Here is a 20,417-nt window from a genome sequence, read left to right as displayed (position 1 = left end):
AGAATATTTTAAATAATATGCAATGTTGGAAAGTCTGATGAGAAACAGGTGCTCTCGGATGCAGAAATACTGTAGCTATGGGAATGCTTCTGGGGGCATAAATATGTATTAAAAGCCCTAAAATACGACTACTAAATGGATCCAGGCATTGGACTTCTTAGACTTGATTTTGAAGAAATCATTATAGGTATGCTCAAAAGTATTTGTTCAAGGCAAGGATGCTTGCCCAAATGTTAGAATAATAAGATATTATCTAATAGAATAGCAATATGATTGATTATATAAACTATGGTTTATCCATCCAATGAAATACCAAACAAATCATGCTATTAAAACGTACGCCTAGAAAAGTCAGAAGGAATAGACACAAAAATGTTTAGTGATTGTTAACGTCGTAGGCTTTTAATTTCTTCTTTATACCATTCTGAATATCCCAAAATTGCTGGAATGAGTATGTACTGTCTTACTAAGACGAGGGGCATTTGAGATAAAGAAAATGAGATGAAAACTGTCATGGTTATGTAGAACACTGTTATGTAGAAATACTGTTATGTAGAAACAATTTCCCAAATATCTCACCTGGTGGATTCAGGGGCCTTTCTGATAACAGAATTAACTGCCCTTATTGTCAATGATGGGCTTCACTGGTGGCTCAGTGGTAAATAATCCACCTGCAATGCAGGAGATGCAGGTTCAATCTCTGGGTTGGGAAGATTCCCTGCAGGAGAAAATAGCAACCCACTCTGGTATTTCTGCCAGGATAATCCCACAGACAGAGAAGCCTGGCAGGCTACAGTCCATGAAGTCCCAAAAGTCAGACATGACTAAGTATACACTCATTGTCCGTACACATCTCAACAACTTTCCTTTATTGACCATTTTAAAGTGGGCAAGTCTCTGTGCTTTTATTTATACATGCTATCTCCTTTATTCCTTAAAACAAACCCCTATGTAGATATTATTCTCACCTTTGCCGATGAGGAAACTGAAGCTCCAAGAGGTTAAGTAAGTATAAGATACAGGAAGGATTTGTGCCCAAGTACTCTACTGGCACACTTAACCTCTAAACTATGTTGCTTTTCCTATGTAGTTTTAAGCCTGAGCATCATCTTTGCTCCAGATCATCTGGAGTAAGAATAAGAGGCATGAAGGGAAAATTGTACATGTGTGCTAAGTGGCTTCAGTCATGTCTGACTCTTTGTGATCCTATAGACTGTCAGGCTCCTCTGTCCATGGGATTCTCCAGGCAAGAATACTGGAGTGGGTTGCCGTGCCCTCCTCCAGGGGATCTTCCTGACACAGGAATAGAATCTGTGTCTCTTACGTCTCCTGCGTCGGCAGGCAGGTTCTTTACCATTAATGCCACCTGTGTAGAAGTTTAGTCCCAAACAATGCAAGTCTTTGTAATACAGATTGAACTTCACTTTGTTTTCATATTTGCTCTACAACGTCTGAAAAACATATGAGCAAATCAAGTGATGCTGAAGAATAGATGTTTAAGAATAGACGATGAAAAAATCTGAGAATATTTTCCCACTGGAAAAATTTTCTCATGGGGAATGTAGCAGATATCCCTACCTTACTCTAAGCAATATGAGAATATTTGAAAATTTGTGTGAATCCGGACAATAAAAGCATGAGTCTGCTTAATTAACAAAAACATCTGGATGGTAAAAGTTTATTTTATTTATCTGTCAATCTCAAGAGGCAAAAAAAAAAAAATCACTACCAAGGTTTGACAAAGCAGATAATTAACACTATAGATTTTTAGTGAGGCTTCAAGTTCTACTGGTTTTTCTCAGATGGCATTAAGACACATACACATGCCCATGTGAAGGAACAATATACACTGAGCTAACTGCACAAGAGATCTCATTGTTGGAACATTAACCACAATTATTTTCATAGCTGTGCCATTTTGAGATCATTATGGAATATGGGAGAAGGAGGGGGAATAGGAAGAGGAGAATGTGGTGGAAAGAGGCTTAATTAAGTATTCCTTTAGTGAATTAAGGACCAAACACAGACAGTGTGAACAGACACTAATTCATGTAACAGAGAGTGGGCAACTTAACAATGAACTGATGCAGGCTCCCTGTGGAATTTCTCTGCTATGACTCAGGTCTTCTATTTTTTTCTACATCTATGTAATTCAAATTTAATCATGATCTCTGAATCTTTTGGCAGCAGGGGCTCGGAGGGGGAATTCAGAATCCAAGAGACTGACTTTGTGTGTAACACACACAACATTTTAGTATCCATGAGATAATTTATGCTTTTATAGCAATAAAGATCATCTGATAGTAAGGGTTTTAATTTCTGCCTGGTCTTACTGAATCACTCTGTCAGAAGAGTTATTTTACACATATTTCTTAAATAATACGTCTTTTATATAAAATCTAAAAATTAATGTACAATCTAAAAGTCAGATTAAGTGCCAAAATGCAGGACCTGAATCTAGTAACACATTAACTCCTTGCTGCATAGAAGTTGCTTATAAAAAATACAGGCTGCACTTTTTTGTGATCCATGCAGTAAATGTTCACAAAAGTCAAGCAAACAACTAGACATCATTCAGCTACTAAAATTAACCCAACCAGTCACAACAGACTTAACCACAGAAAGTGCTGATGGCTGCATCAAAACCATGCTGGGACGAGCTAGTCTTAGAAAGGGCTGGTTCGAAGAACCAGAAGAGAAACCCCGATTGTCACAAAATCTCCACTTGTTTCTATATGGGATTGAGACTGTTCTCTCCTCACATGGCTTTTCCCTACACCACAGTCTTTTGAGAAAGAGGCATTTCAGGCTTCAGATGAAAATCATCATCCTTGAATGAAAAAGCTGAGAAATACTTCTCTGGAGATTTTGATCCTGGAAACGGCTTGCTAAAGGTCCTTAAGGCAAGTGCCAGGAGTCAAAAAACAAAATATTAGGGCATTATCATGACACTGTAAATCAACTATACTTGAATTTTAAAAAATTGTCAAACAGCCTGAGCATGTAAACAATAAAATTGTTGGCCAAGGAATTATATCCATGAATGAAGACTTATCACAAGACCTATCTGGATAATATCAGCTTCTTGGGTTTTGAAGCACATGTAAACTGTACATCCTAGAAGCCCCATGCATTCTTCCCTTTTGCACAGACTTCTGGAGTAGAAAAAAAGTCCGTGATGGTGCTTAAAAATAAATAAATAAAAAGACCAACCAGAGCACGAAGAAGCTACTCAAATAACAAGCAGTTCTGAGGTTTGTTTTTGTTTGTCTGTTTCACTCTCACATTTTACTTTTGTGATTGGCATATGGAAAACCAAACTGAGAAATCATAATGTTGGAGTATTTTAAGGGCATGCTGTCATAGATGTTAACAAGCTTATTTATACAATAAGACCTCTGCAGAAAGTGCTCAGCTCGATGCCACATTCCAGAATAGCCACCGGTAGTTTCTTTTTCTAAATTGGCTATGTTTACAGGTTTCACAAATACCCCTGAAGTCTTCCCAGTGTGCTTGGCGATGATAAAATTCATGGCAATGTCATCACAGTTCTGTGTCTCATCTAACAAAGCATGGACGGCTGCAGGCTGCCTCTGAAAGAGTTCCAGGTATTTGCTGTGGAAGAACGAGGCTCCAATCAGGACCAGCGAGTAATGATCACCATTTCCAAACCCTGGTGTCTGCAGTTCAAAACCTCCATAGCTGTAGATACCAGAGGAAGTAGACACATGCTTTCTGGGAACAAATCCTACAATTTGATCAGGAAATTGCTGAAAAGATAAAAAAAAAATAATAACTCAGTGTGGCATTTCTTTAGAGCTAACATGGTGAAAAAGGCATTGATTTATTACAGAAAGAATTAAACTGATTTGTCAGTGTTATTTTATTCCTGGCTTCTACATCTCAATTTCCTTTAACTCCAGGCAACTTCATAAATCTATGTCCTGGTAAGTTTAAAGTTCAAATTCCATCATAACCCAAATCTCTTTAAAAAATTTCTGACCTCTCAAATAGTCTCCCAATTCACACATTATCTGATATTAATAAATTCTAGTCACCAAAGAGTCTGGTTTTTCAGAGTTTACTGTAAAAGAAGTTGACTATATGAACAATGCTTATTATAGGAGATTAAGAAGATATGTGATTATTTTGGAAAACTGTTTTAATCTCTTAGGAGTAAATAAAATTATGGATGTACATGTATCATTTTACTGCTTTTCCATGTTGATTTCAATGTTTTTGAAAGTCACTGTTGGTTTTAAACAATGTTTTATTTTTATTCCTTTATTTTCCTTTTTTATTCCTTTTTATTCCTTTATAAAAAAATATACATACACACACATATATATATATACATATATATATGTGTGTGTGTATATATATATATATATATATACAGCTGTCCCTTAAACAATGCAGGAGTTAAGGGTGCCAACTGACAGTATAATGGAAAATCCATGTATAACTTTACAGTCAGCCTTCAATATCCATGGTTCTGCATCTACAGATTCAACCAACTACACATCATGTAGTAATATGGTACGTATTTATTGCAAATATCTGAGTGTAAGTGGACCTGCATGCTTCAAGCTTGTGTTGTTCAAAGGTCAATATGTATACGTATATAGTCACTTCAGTTGTGTCTGACTCTTTGCGGCCGCATGGACCATAGCTGGCTTGCTCTTTTGCCTATGGGATTTTCCCAGAAGAATACTGGAGTGGGTTGCTGTTTCCTCCTCCAGGGGATCTTCCTGACCCAGGGACCAAATCGGTGTTTTCTGCATCTTCTATACTGCAGGTGGATTCTTTGCCGCTTCGCTATGGGGGAAGTCACAGATATATGTGCTTGTATATATATATATATATATGTATGAAGAGATGTGTCAGGATCTATGAAGAAAGGATGGTATTAAAGCAATAATAGTAGGATGAGAATGACTAAAAATAAAACAAAAGTCAACAAAGAAAAGCAGTGAGTCATGGAAAAGAAATATGAACTGAAAAAGGTTCAGTTCAATCTCATAAATATCTTGAGTTTCACTCATTTACCAACAGACGCTAAACTAGGGACACACACACACAAATCAGTCTGGATTTAATCCCATGTCAAAGAACGCATAGTCTAGGGAGAGTGTGATACAGATAGGTGGACTAGGAATTAGCACCCTGTTGAAGAAGCTGTAAAGCAGCTGAGGGATTCTCAGGACAGCACTGAGGACGGAGGGAGGTACAGGGGAACGTCAGGGGCTGGGGGGATAAACGCTGGGAGGCCTCAGAGATGAGGCACCACTTACATAACCTAGGAGGACGACAGAGATTTCACAGATGGCTACAGCAGGAAAAGGAGAAGGACTGCAAACAGAGGTCATGGTTAAGTGCAAAGGCACAGACATGTGTCTGTTCTGATCCTGCTTGTCTCTATGCCCCAAATCTCTATACTCCATAGGGTACCAATGGGACCGAACTTTAGGAGTCAGATTATCTTGGGCAATGGATTGAAACTGTTCTTGACAGTTTTATGGATGAAACTTAAAATCATATTTATCCACCTTTAATCATGGTTTACTTGGATTGTTCTAACCTGACATTTTCAGAAAATTGAGTTTTTCACCTGAAATAGAAATCTCACAGCTGGAGTACTACATTAGAAATTTTTTCCTGGGAAGCTTTTATTTATGGGGCTGGAAAAATTGCTGATGTGGAAAAAATGTGTTGATCAGTATGCTAGGCATGAAGCTGAAAACTGAAGTTTTGAAAATGCTGGTATCTGTAGAGTACTGTGACCGCTTTCCATTAATACCTTATGTTGTCACATCTCAAGCTGCTAATCAAGGAGAGTTACTATAGTGCAAATTAAACCATTTATTGGGTAGCACAGTGTTAAATTACTGGACACGCTTCAGAGTATTTGTATGCAATTCTGCTTTCAGGTACTTGTAGTGAAACTTGTAAAAAGCTGGCTACTATGAACAAATATTCAACAGGAAAAAGGTGTTTTTATAGAATACCAGGCAATTAATGCCTATTTATACCAGCTGGGATTTAAGGGGGGAAAAGTCTGCCACCACAATGGTGCATGTAGAATTATTATTAATATTAATTTTTAAACAATGATCTCAGAATTAAATTTTGTGGATATAATTATTTCTTTCAAAGGAAGCTCTATGCAGCAGTAATATAGAAATACACTTCTCATTTGAGATACAGGTCTGTGGCCTTGTAGAAAGTGTCTCAGGATTTTAGTCTTTGCTCTGTCCTATACCAGATAATTTCCTCATTGTTCTTTGGAAGGCAATTCTAGCTCTTCTCCCCAATATGCCAAATATAAATCAAGTATAGATAAAAGGTACCATAACTGTCAGTTAGCTTAACTGAGCTCAGGAAATCTGATTACTTTATGACAAAGTAATCTCCTTTTTAGATAAATACTGTCTACACTAATCTGGGTAACCCCCACATTAAACCATGTTGCTCTGGTTAAACTCTAGATCAGACTTTATACTAATGATTTCATAAAGCATGTAGCAACATTACCTGCCATACAGAAAAAGCGAAAACAAGGTCCTGGGCGCTAATCAGCAAGTCATCATCTACCATTAACACCGCTGAAATGAAAGAAAAAAAATTTAAATCAAACAGTTTGGAAGTGAAGACAGAAGTTGTAAGACACAGTGGTGTCTTTATAGATTATTCAGATGAAGTATTTTCTGAATGAAATCAGTAAATAAAAAATGTATTCTTAAAGATTTATCTAGCAGAAAAAGTTTTTACTTGAACTATAATTGATTTTATAATTTCCAAAGGGGGAGATTATCATGTAGTTATCATCCATTATCCTAGAAACTAATGAACCTATAAATAAATAAAACCAAGGTTCTTTTAAGCAAATTACAAGCTCATGTAACTGCTATGAGTGGGAGGAAAAGAAGGTGGCAAAACACATCAAGCATAAGTTAAATAGCATTTTACTAACTTCTGTGATGCAATAAGATGTAATCATAGCATGTCTGCTTTTACAATATTAATTAACCTCTTTATCACTGTTGCAAGATATATGTGATTTCTCCCCAGGAGACTGCTTCTTGACATCTGGGAAACTGCCTCTTAAGTTTTTCAAAATGCTTTCTCATGATTAAATTTCTCTATTTTCTCCAGACAATTAAGGTAAACAGGAGGCCCTAAAGCCACACATGAGTCCCCAGTTCTGGTTAACTGCAGCCCTGTCAGACTAAAAACCCAGCTGCAACTCACCTTTGGTTTCCAGTTCAGGAAAGACCTGGAGTCGATTTCTCATTCTGTTTGTGGTCTGTGCTTTGAAGTTCACGGGGACAGGGTGAGGCCCTAGGGAGTTCCATAACTCCTCTGGTCCCTTCTCCCCAACATTGTTCCATACCACAATCACTTTATGCAGATATGGAACTGCCTGATAATGATTTAAAAGTCTCAATAAGAGATCTGTTCTGTTGTACGTCTGCATTATGAGAGTAAAGGAATCCTGGGTGGGCTTGCCCTGAGATTTTATTTCCCTACGCAAAGTGAGCATCTTGTCTTCTTTGATATTAGGGAGTAAAGTGGTTAAAGCCCCAGCTACCAGCAGTAACACGAGGATGACCACCAAAGAGAGACGAAGCACGCGAATTCCCATCACCCTTCCTGGGAGCTTGCAGATGTGGCAACACCTGGAGTAGAAATGGAAGTAAAATGCAGAATCTTAGCATTCTTACTAGTTACCATGGTTTTGCTTCTGCTTTTTTAAGGAGAGAAAGGTTAAACGCCTTTTAGTTATTCAAGTTCAGTTCCTTCTGCCTTTTTGATTTGGCCTAAGACAAAAAGCGCAGTGAATAAACCTTCCCTTCCCTGACTGCTTTGCAGTTGCAGACAAAAGAACATCTATACACAGGAAGAATTAAGCAGCGCATTTTAAAATTTGCCCTCATTTTGCTACTAAAAATTTGGAAATGAGATTATTTTCAAATTGAATTATATTTCTCTTTTGTTGTTGTTGTTAAGTCACTCAGTCGTATCTGACTCTTTTGTGAGTCCATGGACTGTAGCCCACCAGGCTCCTCTGTCCATGGGATTTCCCAGGCAAGAATACTGGAGTGGAGTGGATTGCCATTTCCTTCTCCAGGGGATCTTCCCAACCCAGAGATCAAACCCACATCTACATTGGCAGGCAGATTCTTTACCACTGAGCCACCTGGGAAGCCCTATATTTCTCTTAGTAACTATTTAAATAATTAGTATATATTTCTCTTAGTAGTATACTAATTATTTAAATGGCTTTATTGAGATATCAACATTCAGAAAACGAAGATCATGGCATCTGGTCCCATCACTTGATGGGAAATAGATGGGGAAACAGTGAAAACAGTGTCAGACTTTATTTTGGGGGGCTCCAAAATCAGATGCAGATGGTGACTGCAGCCATGAAATTAAAAGACGCTTACTCCTTGGAAGGAAAGTTATGACTAACCTGGATAGCATATTCAAAAGCAGAGACACTACTTTGCCAACAAAGGTCCGTCTAGTCAAGGCTATGGTTTTTCCAGTGGTCGTGTATGGATGTGAGAGTTGGACTGTGAAGAAAGTTGAGCGCCAAAGAATTGATACTTTTGAACTGTGGTGTTGGAGAAGACTCTTGAGAGTCCCTTGGACTGCAAGGAGATGCAACCAGTCCATTCTGAAGGAGATCAGCCCTGGGATTTCTTTGGAAGGAATGATGCTAAAGCTGAAACTCCAGTACTTTGGCCACCTCATGCGAGGAGTCGACTCATTGGAAAAGACTCTGATGCTGGGAGGGGTTGGGGGCAAGAGGAGAAGGGGACGACAGAGGATGAGATGGCTGGATGGCATCACTGACTCGATGGACATGAGTCTGAGTGAACTCCGGGAGTTGGTGATGGACAGGGAGGCCTGGCGTGCTGCGATTCATGGGGTCACAAAGAGTCGGACAGGACTGAGTGACTGACTTGTACTGACTGATTGAGATATCACTGACACATAAAATTATATATATTTAAGGTGTACAATTTATTCTAATATATATATAGATATACACACACACACATATATATATAAACATTTCAGTATACTAAATTTAAACATCTTTTGGCAGCAAACTTGTTTCCAAATGAAATCATATGCAGAATCCTAATATATGAATCAGGTAACAGTGGTAGGAGCAGCAGCAGCAAACAATTATAATGGTTTATTACTTATTAGATCCTGTACTCTGTGCTTTGCATGCCATAGTATTTGCTTATTTACTCAATAAATTAAATAATTACTGAGCACTATTTTAGGTTCTGTGTGTATAGCAATAAATAAGATAGATGATGTCTCTGCTGTTCATAGCAGAGGAAATAGTAGGGAGAGACAGATAAAGTAAATAAACTCAGAGCTAATTTAGGATAGTGGTAATGAAGAGAATACATCAGAAGGACACCTTGTGGTTTCAGTTGGGCACTTGTAGCTGGGCCATCATTCTGGAGGCATTAGATTCCAAACAAAATCTCACTTCACTATTCAAATGATGTGCAACTACTCTTCTGTTTTTCATTGAGGAAACTTGGCAACAGTTCCCCTGATCTTGTTTCATGTTGTGAGGTGTGTGGTGTCACTGTAGAAATAGTTTTTCTCTATATAGATCAACAAGGACGTAGAGAGGTCATAGATACCATGCCTTTAACATCTTTTAAAGCTCACAAGAGTGGGTTCTGGAGAATTCCAAAGATGGAAGGAGAACATACCGCATACTGTGCTAGTACACTGAGCGCTGAGCAAGCAAAGGAAGAACTTATTCATAAGGACAAAGGAATGGTCAATGTCACTCAGCGACTCTCACTTTTCAAAAGTCTAGATTTGAAAAGCAATGTTCCCTTGTAGTAATCTTTTCAGAGAGCTTTCAGGGATATTCTCTCCTGGACTTTGTCTGCAGCCTGTTCTGTTAAGAAAAGCAATTTTGTGTTTCCCCTTTCATCTTGGCCTCACTCTAAGAAATGAATAAAATGGATTATTTCTTAGGTAACCTCAGCTTTACTATGATTATTTTTCAAGGATGGGCAATTTAAGGTTTGAGAGTACAAATGTCTTCACTGTGTATAACCTCTCCCTAAAACAACACATACTGTTAATGTGATGAACCAAACAGAAACCATTATAAATTAATAGTCTTGATTCAAAGACCTTGATAATCCTTCTAACACTGAATCAAAAGCAAGTCTCATAAAACATATTTTCAGTTCTGCATAAAAATGGCTAGTTATAAGCCCTCAGAGTTAAGATTCATCTGACAACTACATTAAAGTATACCCTGATTGAGATCTTAATGTTCATTTTCTACAGCAGAGTAGGAATAATATATTCTAGAATTTATATAGCAGTGTCTCTAGTCAATAAAGCAGATTCTGGTTAACTACCTGCCAGTTTAGTGGAGAAAGAGTAATGACGATTCGTCTCTATAGCCTACTATAAATAGACATTGTCAAGGAGAATTCATGAATGACTGTTTCACTTTTACCAATAATATACTTTTAAGTGGGAGTTTTCCTCCATATCCATCATAGGAATTTCCTCTGTCAGATAGCTTCTAACCCCCTATTTTCCTTGTATCAAAAATGTTTTGAGAGTTATGAATAATTTATATCTTTGGAAAGACAATGCAAATATTTCATGCAGCTATACAGACTGATAAAGTTATGTAAAATGTGTAGTCTGTATAGAAAAGTAAGAACTGTATAGATAGCAGTGCAAGTGACATCTCTGTACTTTGAGAACAGTTGAAGTCTGGGACTTTATTGTAGATGCACTGGAAACAGTCTTAGAACAGATTGGAGAGTGATGACTTCATATAGCTATGTGGATTTCAGTGTATAGCTTTCTTCTGTTCACTGTCTAGAGAAGACTGTATCATCTAATTCACAGCTTTGAGTTTTAAATGGGGAATATGAGAAAGAATACACCTGGATAAACTTCATCTTAGAAAGAATCAAGAATTAAAATGATTTAATTTAAAAGTCTATCTGTAAACCTCCCTGCTGGTCCAGTGGTTAAGAATCTGCCTACCAATGCAGGTGACATGGGTTTGATCCCTGGTCTGGAAGATCCCACATGCCGGGGAGCAACTAAGCCCATTCACCACAACTACTGAGCCTGTGCTGTGGAGCCCGGGAGCCACGACTACTGAAACTCGAGTGCCCTAGAGCCCGTGCTCCACAACCAGAGAAGCGATGGCAATGAGAAGCCTGCGCACCACAACTAGAGAGGGCCCTCACTCGCTGCAACTAGACAAAGCCCCTGCACAGCAGTGAAGACTCAGGGCAGCCAAAATAATAAAGAAATAAAATTTAAAATGGTATCTGTCGGTATTTTCTGAAACCTTGCTTCATTCCAGAAAGGACCGAGATCCCTGATGGCACAGTCTGTGACTCTTTCCACTGTGTTGTGGTAAATTCTGCAAGGCTGCATCATAAATTAGTCTATGAGACTGTCACTAAGGTACCGGTATGATAATATAAATATTAATATTGGTATGTTGATTTTTTATAACTTTATTAACATTTATTTCACATACCATAAGCTTCACCCATATAAAGTACACAGTTCAGTAGCTTTTAGTATCTACACAGAATTATGCAACCAAATCTAATTTTGTAACATTTTTAACACTCTAAAAAGAAGAGTGTTAAACCTACTCATTAGCAGTCACTCCTCACCTCCATTTCCCCTCATTCTCCACCCCAGCACCAAGCTAACACTGATCCACTTTATATCTCCATAGTTTGCCTATTCTGGACATTTCCTAAAAAGAGATGATACAATATACGGCCTATGTGTCTGGCTTTTTTCACTTAGCATAAATATTTTCAAGGTTCACCCATGTCATAGTATATAACCATACTTAATTCTTTTTTTATTCCCAAATAGTATTCTATTGTACAGATATACCACATTTTGTATGTGTTAACAGTTGCTGGACATTTGGGTTGCTTCCACATTTTGCTATTATGAATATTGCTGTTACAAATAATCATGTACATGTTTTTTTGTGAACATATGTTTTCATTTCTTTTGGGCATGTACCTGGGAGTGGAATGACTGGGTCATTATATCAGAACTTTTAAATATTTGAAAAGTGAGGTATCTTTTAGAAAACCATTATTTGAAATTTTAAGAAATGTTCTTAAATGTGGACATAAGACAGAGTAGGAAAGTAAATAATACAGTGAAGCAACAATTACAAATTCTCTAGTGTTTGTCTTTAAATGAATGAGGCAATCTGAATTTTCAAAGACCTGCTATTCAGTTATTTACTATATCTTCTACCAGAGTTCCTCAGGAAGAACACTACCGAATAATGAATTCTTTACTCCAGGCTAGTTCTTTGGGATTAAAAAGCAACAATTATCTAGACAAAGGCTGAAAACAAATAGCCTGGGCTGCCGTCTACGGGGTCGTACAGAGTCGGACAGACTGAAGCGACTTAATAGCAGAAGCAGCAGCAGCATGAACAAAGACTAGTTTAGCCAGAGCATGGCATGAATGAAGATTAGTTATGTCTCTGACTCACAAGATAGAAAAGCAATGAGCAGCATGATGTCATACACTGAGAAGCTGTCATTTTCATTCTAATGCCACAGATGGTAGAAGAATAGTAACTATTCTGCCATTTCACTATGAGATTTACCTCATATTGTACAGATTGTTTTCTCCTCTGGCTCATCCTCCAAAATACGCACTTGCCAAAAAAACTGATGATTATAGCATATAGATGCTCAGAAAGGGGCCCTTCACTGCCATGAGATAAAAACATTCCAAGGTGGAACACAGAGGCTAATTTAGAAACTGGGGTTCCCTTCTGTGAACATGAAAGAAGAATCAGAAGACATCAGCGTACACCTGATGAGCAGTTTCTGGCCAGGTGACATACATCTTTCCAACTGAGGTGAAGGCACATGTGGCACCCAATTCCAAAAGGACTTTCCTCTTACGGTACCTAGAGCCAGCAGGCTGACCATGACTCCACCTGTTGTACATGCTCTTTCCACTACAAAACCCATTCTCCCTACCCACCAGACTTCTACACCCTGCCCTTCTACGGGCAAGACTCTTTCAAATATCCCCTCCCCTGTGCTTCTCTCACCACTCTCCATCCTCAGTGATCCTGGGGACGGGGAACGCAGTGCTACCGGACTTTGTTTCCAGGTATCACAACTATTGGCTGAGCCTCCTTTTTGACTGGGACTGTATTGACGGCCCTTTCTGTCAGGCTCTGCAATCCAGAACAGTGCCTGGCCACTTTTTGAGCAAGGTTCACAATGCTCTGTGGTTGAAAAAAGTGAGGGAATCTATATTTAAACAGTCTTAAATTTCACAATGGGGCTTCCCTGGTGGCTCGGTGGTAAAGAATCCACCTGCTAAAGCAGGAGATGCGGGTTCGGTCCCTGGGCTGGGAAGATCCCCTGGAGAAGGAAATGGCAACCCACTCCAGTGTTCCTGTCTGGGAAATCCCACAGACAGAGGAACCTGGTAGTCTGTAATCCATGGGGTCACAAAGCGTCAGACACAATGACTAAATAACAACAATAAACTTCACAATGAATAAAAAATGCCTGAAATTAAAAAAAAATAAACTCAAATTAAATGCAAATTAAGATCGAGTCAAGACTTAAGAAACCATTCCCTCTATAAAAGACCTGGGTTATCTCAGGTGCTAGAGAGTATTCTAAGAAGAGCTTTTACTTTTGTATTTCCCCCCATTCAGGGAATTCATTCTTTTCATTATATTTTATAAATGCCATTCAGCTTTCTCATTTTCAACCCATGATATCCTCTCCTTCCTAAATGATTTTCCCTCAGTTTTCCTTCTAAGGAACCCATCTATTTTTTTTTTTTTTTTACAGTTCTTCTTCTTTCTTAATACATAAACTATATTTTTTTAAAGTTTTTATTGAATTTGTTAAAATGTTGCTTCTGTTTTATGTTTTGGGTTTTTGGCCATGAGGCATGTGGGATCTTAGCTCCCTGACCAGGGATCGAACCTGCGTCCCCTGTATTGGAAGACAAAATTTTAATCACTGGACCAGCAGAGAAGTCCCTAACTCCCATTAGGGAGTCTTAACTCTGATTACTTTTTTCACGAGTCCAAATAATCAAAATAAGTTATTTTGTGTTAATGATATTATTTATATAGGAATAAGAAAGGCAGGAATATGAATAGACTTAAAGTAATAAATAATAAAAGGGTCCACATAGTATCACAGATTTACCTTGTGGTTTTGCTGTGTTTACAACCAACTGTACAGTGATCTGAACGGATGATTTAGATGCCTACAATCTGGATCTACTGTGTCATGAACTGGCTCTTAGGGTTAAAGTGATTCATCTTTTTTTATCAACAGTATAACTGACTACAACATATATAGGATCACTGATAGCCAATCTAAGTTCTGTTATTTAGAAGGCTTAAGATTGACCTTTCCTGCCCTTTTGAGACTACAGTTCTGAAACAGAATTGCTAAAACATATTGGTAAATAGCTGCATTTACTACAATATCACATTTGAAAAACAGAAGTTGCGGCCACAGGTCATTTCTCACTGCAAGCTATAAGAAAGAATTTCTGTATTGATCACACTAAAAACCAAGTCCTCCTCCTGGCAGCCAGGTTGAGTGAGCCATTCCCTTACAGGTATATCAGGTTCAAATGAACTCTAAAAAACATGTGTGTGTGTGTGTGTGTGTGCGTGCACATGTGTGTTCATTTGCTAAGCAGTGTCTGATTCTTTGCAATCCCATGGACTGTACTGGGATTTCCAAGACAAGAATACTGGAGTGGGTTGCCATTTCCTCCTACAGGGGATCTTCCTGATATCTGTAGTGATTGAAACTGGGTCTCCTACATTGCAGGAGGATTCTTTACCATTGAGCTACCTGGGAAGCCCATAAAACATAGATAGCAGACACCAAGGACCTGTGTCTCCACTTTCCTCCCCAGTCTTGCCCTGTTATCAGTAGCAAAGTCTGCTTGTCAGTCCTGGCATTTTTGTCCCTTCCTAAGGCATCCTGTACAAATCATCAAATTGCTTCTCAAAACTTCTTCAGGCAGCTACTCTCAATTAACTAGATTTGCTTTCTCATCATTGATTAAAGAGGAAATAACATATAAATATTATGTAGAAAGTCTTCTTAAAACACTGCCTCCGTCAATCCAGCCATTTGTTACTGAGGCAGAGGCCTTCTCTGCCCTCAAAGTGCACAGGTCTCAATTAGGCTAGATGAAAGTTTCTTCCAGTCTTGCATCTTCCTCTTGGAATTGCTAACTAACTGTAGCTATTATGATGATAATTATGATGATCATGTTTGAAGATGATCAAACTTATGGACATATATCAAAGCAGTAGAAGGAATGGCCTTATTCCTATGAGGAACATCCACTACTTATAACGATCCAAGGAGTCAATGCATCCTAAGAAGAAAGCCTAGAAATAGAAAAGCATTTTTAGCTCAGCACAGTGTCATGCAAAATTAGTTCAAGAAATGGGTCAAAAAGAAACAAAGTCTATCTGCAAATACATTATTTTTACCATTCCAGAGTATTGAAGCTTTTCATTTGAACTTCTGTTTTAGTCACAGGAAAGTGGAGGGGAGGCAAGATTGCTGGGCGACAGATCCTTGGAATGTTCTACAGAATCCTCTTACTTTTTATACAATACTGGTTTTCAGCAATAAACTCACATTCCAAAATCATTTCTCAAAGAGAAACAGATTTTATATGTATGAATTATAATTTGCAAATAGCTTTAGATATCAGACCTAAAATCAATGCAATCCAAATTCATGTGAGCTTCCTAACTTTATTAGAGGAAGGTCAGGATATCCATGGTTAGTCCACAAACAAACATTCCTAGGTGCTTACCCAGCCCAGAACTGTCAGACCCTAGGGCTGATAGTGAGTAAGACCTCCAATTCCTGCCCTCACAGAGCTTACCAGTAGTAACAAAAGTTGTCAGACCTCTTTCCTCTGTGTGTTACTTAACATCTCAAATCTTTAGAGACACGGGGATTAAAATGCATCCACCCCATTTTGTAGATAGGCTAGCTGAGCCTGAGAATATTAAATGATGCTTCCTGAGCCACAGAAAGAGTAGAGGGTCTGAACAAACTCCCACCTCCCACGTGTCCCACCTTGTGTTTTCAGTGTTTTCTGTGTAGTCTCTGTTTTCAGCTTTGTTCTAGTTTACAGGAATAAACTTTTTATTGACTTTATGTTATAGTCTGGGATACTATTTCAATGGATAAGATCTAAAATAGGCAATGCAGTATTTTCTAACAGATCCTGGCTCAAGTAAAAACTCTTTATTTCCAAGGAAACAAAAGTACCTCTATAGGAAACGTTTTTTTCTCAGATAAAAATACTGGTACTCCACCTATGTTCCTAGTAGCATTATTCACAAGAGCCAAAAGGTGGAAGCAACCCAAATGTCCATTGACAGATGAATGGATAAACAAATGTGGTATAGACATACAATGAAATATTATTCAGCCTTTAAAATGAAGGAAATTCTGACACATGTTACAGGATGAACCTTGAGGACACATGCTCAGTAAAATAAGCCAGTACAAAAGGACAAATACTATATGATTTCACTTACGTGAGGAATCTAGAATAGTCAAATTCAAAGAAACAAAAAAGTAGAAGGGTGGCTGCTGGGACCCGGGGAACAGAGAAATGGAGAGTTGTTTAATGGTTGTAGAGTTTCAGTTTTGTAGGATGAAAAAGTTCTTGAGATTGACTGCTCAACAAAGTCAATACACTTAACACTACTGAGCTACACACTTAAAAATGGTTAAGATGGCAGATTTGTGTATTTTACCACAATTTTTAAAAAGTAAAAAGAAAATCCTGGTACTTACCTCATTATGGTAAAATTTTTTGAAAAAATTTTCCTTATGGCTTCAGTAATTGATAGGAACAGGCTCTCTTGGCACTATTAAGGGAAATCAAAGAATTTCCTGTGATGTTTTTGTCAATCAGGAGGAATTAAAAAAAATGCTTTAATGCCATGGTCCATAGACTTTGAATTATTTTTAGAACTTAAAATTTTCTATACTGTGTTCTAAAAATTATATGTAGGTCACTAGGTAGATGATATCTTCCTGAGGTTTGTGCTAACATTGCTATATTTTTGTTTTCATCTTTCCCTTAAGTATCCAGAAACAGTAAATCCATATCACCCTGATGATCTAATGTTTACTCATTTGAAACCAGAACATATATGCCATGCAGAAAGGCCTCCAGATGTAGCAACCTGCACTTGTATTCAATTTCTAGACTTTTAAGTGTCTGTAGTTTTATCTATCATTAAAACTCTTTTTTCACTTAAGGTTCATATGGCATTCAATTTGAAGTACTAAAAGAAAAACACAGGGTTTAAAATAGAGTTGCAGGTAAAGGTCAGGATTAATTACACTACTGAGGAATGACAGATGGCATCCTTCCTATTCCTTACTATTGCCCAAAGGGAGCCAGAACTTTGGCTGGAGATGACCTTCTGCCCCTTACTCCTCTCGGCCTTCATTTCTCACAGGCCTCAATTACATGTCTAAGAAGTTAGAGCTTTCCCTCCCATATAGTCCACACAGTTAACCTAATACAATTAATTAGTCAATGATCTAAACAGTTATATAAAAGTTCAGGGCAGAAATTCATTCATTAGTTTAAAAATGTTCATGAATATATCTACCTATTTTATAAATCTTATAAACTCATAATATATGAAGGAATTCAGAGCTGATTAGACTTGCAAGATACTGTATCTATAGTGACCATGTGAATAGAGCTGAAGAATCATTTTTGACTTTTCAAACTCATATTCTTTCATGATACAGTTACTGAAGGGACAAAGGGGTGGCTTAGCCTGTATCTAGACTCATCAGGTGACACTTATGTCTCCTCTCTATACCAAAAGCACCCCTTATGTACATCTTAGCATCACATAGTTCTAAAATCCTGGACTGATCTGCCCTGTCCTCACATCTGCTTCCTCTTCCCAAAAAATTCCTCCAGGAACTTTAATTCTCTGCTTAGTTCAGAGTCTAGCACATAGTAGACACATTAAATGATTGTTGAATGAATGAAAGAAAGAAACTGTAACTTTGATATGACAACATATATTGGTTAACATATTTGGGACAAACATCATTTCAAGATGACAAACAAACCAGACGTCATTTTCCACTCATAGAACTCCTGATTTAGTGTCCAATTTATATTTCTAAATTGGAAATTTATATAAACCATTATATTTCTAAGAAAATATTTACAACTGAAGTTGGTAATTATGCCATCAAAGAATGTGAAGTGGCACTGCCATTTTTTGAAAGAAGTTCTTTGCAGGAATAGCTATCTTACGTTTTTGGGAGTAAGCAGTGTAGCAATTTAGGAGTTCCAGAACCAATGTAACTGAAATTAAATTTCAGTTTCTCCAACTTATTTCAAAACTATTTGAAAAATGGTGTTGCAGACTTCTCCATAAACCAACTGAACAATTTCTCATCTGTAGCAATATAGGCAAAATGAAGAATTTATTTTCAAAGGCAGAATACAAAAACACAGGTCAAATTGCAGCTGACCTGGATGAGTTAAGAGAATGCTGGAAATGAGTTGCTGAAATTTAGTTATTTGCATATATACATCTGAACCACCCTCCCCCACCAACCTCTGTCCCCAGTTACATCATATTGAAATAAAAGCAGCTTTGGAGGAAAAACTCAACTGCAGTCGAAATATTTATAATATTTAAATATTAACCTAATTTGTACCCATTTAACCTTTCCCCAACAGTGCAGTTGAGCAAAATTTAGTCTCTGGCTAACACAAAAGCTTCCTAAAAATGTAAATAAATGCTACTAACTGAAAATATTTTTATGTTTTTCTGTTTAAATTAAAATAAAGAAATATAGGCCAAGGAAGGCAAAGACAAAATACTCTGTCCAGAACTTAATTTCTGGAATCTAGCTGTTTTTACACAGCAGTTTTAATTAACATGAACATTTTTTAAAAATTGTAGAATACATACATTATATTTTCAAAAATAAAAACACAGAATCACTACCCCACAAACTCATAAAGTTCCAAGAAAGAGAGCAAAACAGAAATATCCTCATTGTTAAAAAAATTTTTAACCAGAGAGCATTTTGCTATTTCCTTACCTCTCGTGCAGAAAAGACTGCAGTGAGACCTAGGCGATTTATTTGCTTGCAGCTTGGTTATCATAAAACGCAAGGGGCGTCTCGCTTACTCATTTTTTGCTTTTTCTCCAAACCCATTAGTTTGCATTCATCCGGGGTCATTCGCTGGATTGATAACCTGGATGAAACGCTGCCCACAAAGAGAGAGCCTAAAGCTGGGGACAGTACCGGGTGGCCGCCCCTTCCTTTTAGTGATGCTCCACTTCCTGTTAGATTAAAAGGCTGTTCCCAAGAAGCTCGGTTTTGTAGTTTCTAGCTCACTTTCAAAAGCCAGTCTTTCCCCCATTTCTCCCTCAACGTAACAACTTTTAATAATTCAGGTGATGGACCACCTGACCTTACCCAATTTCCCGGAAAGACACCGAAGAGGAGTTCCGGAGACCGTGGGGCCCAAGACTGGTCCGCAGGCTCGCCCCTCCACGCTCCGCAAGCCCTCGTGTCCCACCAGCGAGTGAATTTTCCTTGAGCTTCCCTGAAATGGGCAATGGGGTTCTCACGAGAATCAGAGCCGCGGCTCCGGCCTCTGGGCTGACCTGGAAGTAAAGGGGACGTGTACGAAATCGAGTTTGGGGTTAACAGCGGATTGAGATGGTCGGGGAATCAGTCAATGCCTTAACCGAATCTCAATTTCAACACGGTCTCGTAGGCACTCCTTTCAAAAAGAACTCTTTTTGAATACATTTAACATTTTTTCGGAAGGTATTTGCCTCCTGCGTGACAGTACAGAAAGGTCAGGCGCTGTTTGGGGGCGCAGGGCTGGGTGGATTACTAGGATTTGGGTACCCATAGAGTTCACCCAGCAAAACCATCATCATTTGCGCTTCCTATCATTTGCGCTTCCTGCAGACTGGATTCTTAAGCACTGCTACCGAACAAACCGGGATTTGATGCTAACAGATAGGGCAATGGCTAAAGGGCAGGCGCAGGATGCCAGCGCATCCGAGAACAGCAGTGATAGGTAGTCAGAGTGGACATGAGCGGGCTCTCAACCTTCCGGCCAGCCCAATTAGTGGGTTGCCACCTCAGGATTTTCTTCCTGAGTACAGGTGGCGGGACTTCACTCCAAGTCGGCCCTTTAGACCACCTACAGGATGTCACCTCTCTTTGGCTTCTGTAAAACTCGCAACTCCGCCCTCGTCGTAAGCCCCGCCCCACCGCGCAAGT

The 20,417-nt window shown here is 38.4% G+C and overlaps 1 protein-coding gene across 3 annotated transcripts; it reads right to left on the bottom strand.

Annotated features, from left to right (window-relative positions):
* Positions 1-1,664: 1,664 nt before the first annotated feature.
* Positions 1,665-20,404, bottom strand: EXTL2 (exostosin like glycosyltransferase 2). 3 transcript variants are annotated; one of them, XM_055584952.1, is made up of 7 exons: positions 20,342-20,404; positions 19,596-19,786; positions 19,215-19,383; positions 16,917-16,990; positions 7,252-7,679; positions 6,535-6,605; positions 1,665-3,770 (listed from the first exon to the last, which is right to left on the bottom strand). In XM_055584952.1, the coding sequence occupies exons 4-7, from the start codon at positions 16,919-16,921 to the stop codon at positions 3,282-3,284; spliced, it is 993 nt and encodes a 330-aa protein (XP_055440927.1). In that variant the 5' UTR covers positions 16,922-16,990; positions 19,215-19,383; positions 19,596-19,786; positions 20,342-20,404; the 3' UTR covers positions 1,665-3,281. The 3 variants fall into 3 exon arrangements, with proteins under 3 accessions (XP_055440927.1, XP_055440928.1, XP_055440926.1); XM_055584953.1 differs by lacking the exon at positions 19,215-19,383 and having other exon boundaries at positions 20,342-20,398; XM_055584951.1 differs by having other exon boundaries at positions 19,596-20,355.
* Positions 20,405-20,417: the final 13 nt, after the last annotated feature.

The sequence above is a fragment of the Bubalus kerabau genome, chromosome 6 (genome assembly GCF_029407905.1).
Source record: "Bubalus kerabau isolate K-KA32 ecotype Philippines breed swamp buffalo chromosome 6, PCC_UOA_SB_1v2, whole genome shotgun sequence".
Taxonomy (NCBI): Eukaryota; Metazoa; Chordata; class Mammalia; order Artiodactyla; family Bovidae; genus Bubalus; species Bubalus kerabau.
The sequence above is the reverse complement of the archived record's forward strand: the minus strand, read 5'-3'. Positions and strand labels throughout refer to the sequence as shown.

Excerpts from the sequence above, each read along its gene's own strand:
- EXTL2 (XM_055584952.1), bottom strand. Across the intron at positions 6,606-7,251 it reads TCCTGAACTGGAAACCAAAG|CGGTGTTAATGGTAGATGAT; the intron begins GTGAGTTGCAGC and ends CTTTCATTTCAG. Across the intron at positions 3,771-6,534 it reads TCGCTTTTTCTGTATGGCAG|CAATTTCCTGATCAAATTGT; the intron begins GTAATGTTGCTA and ends TTATCTTTTCAG.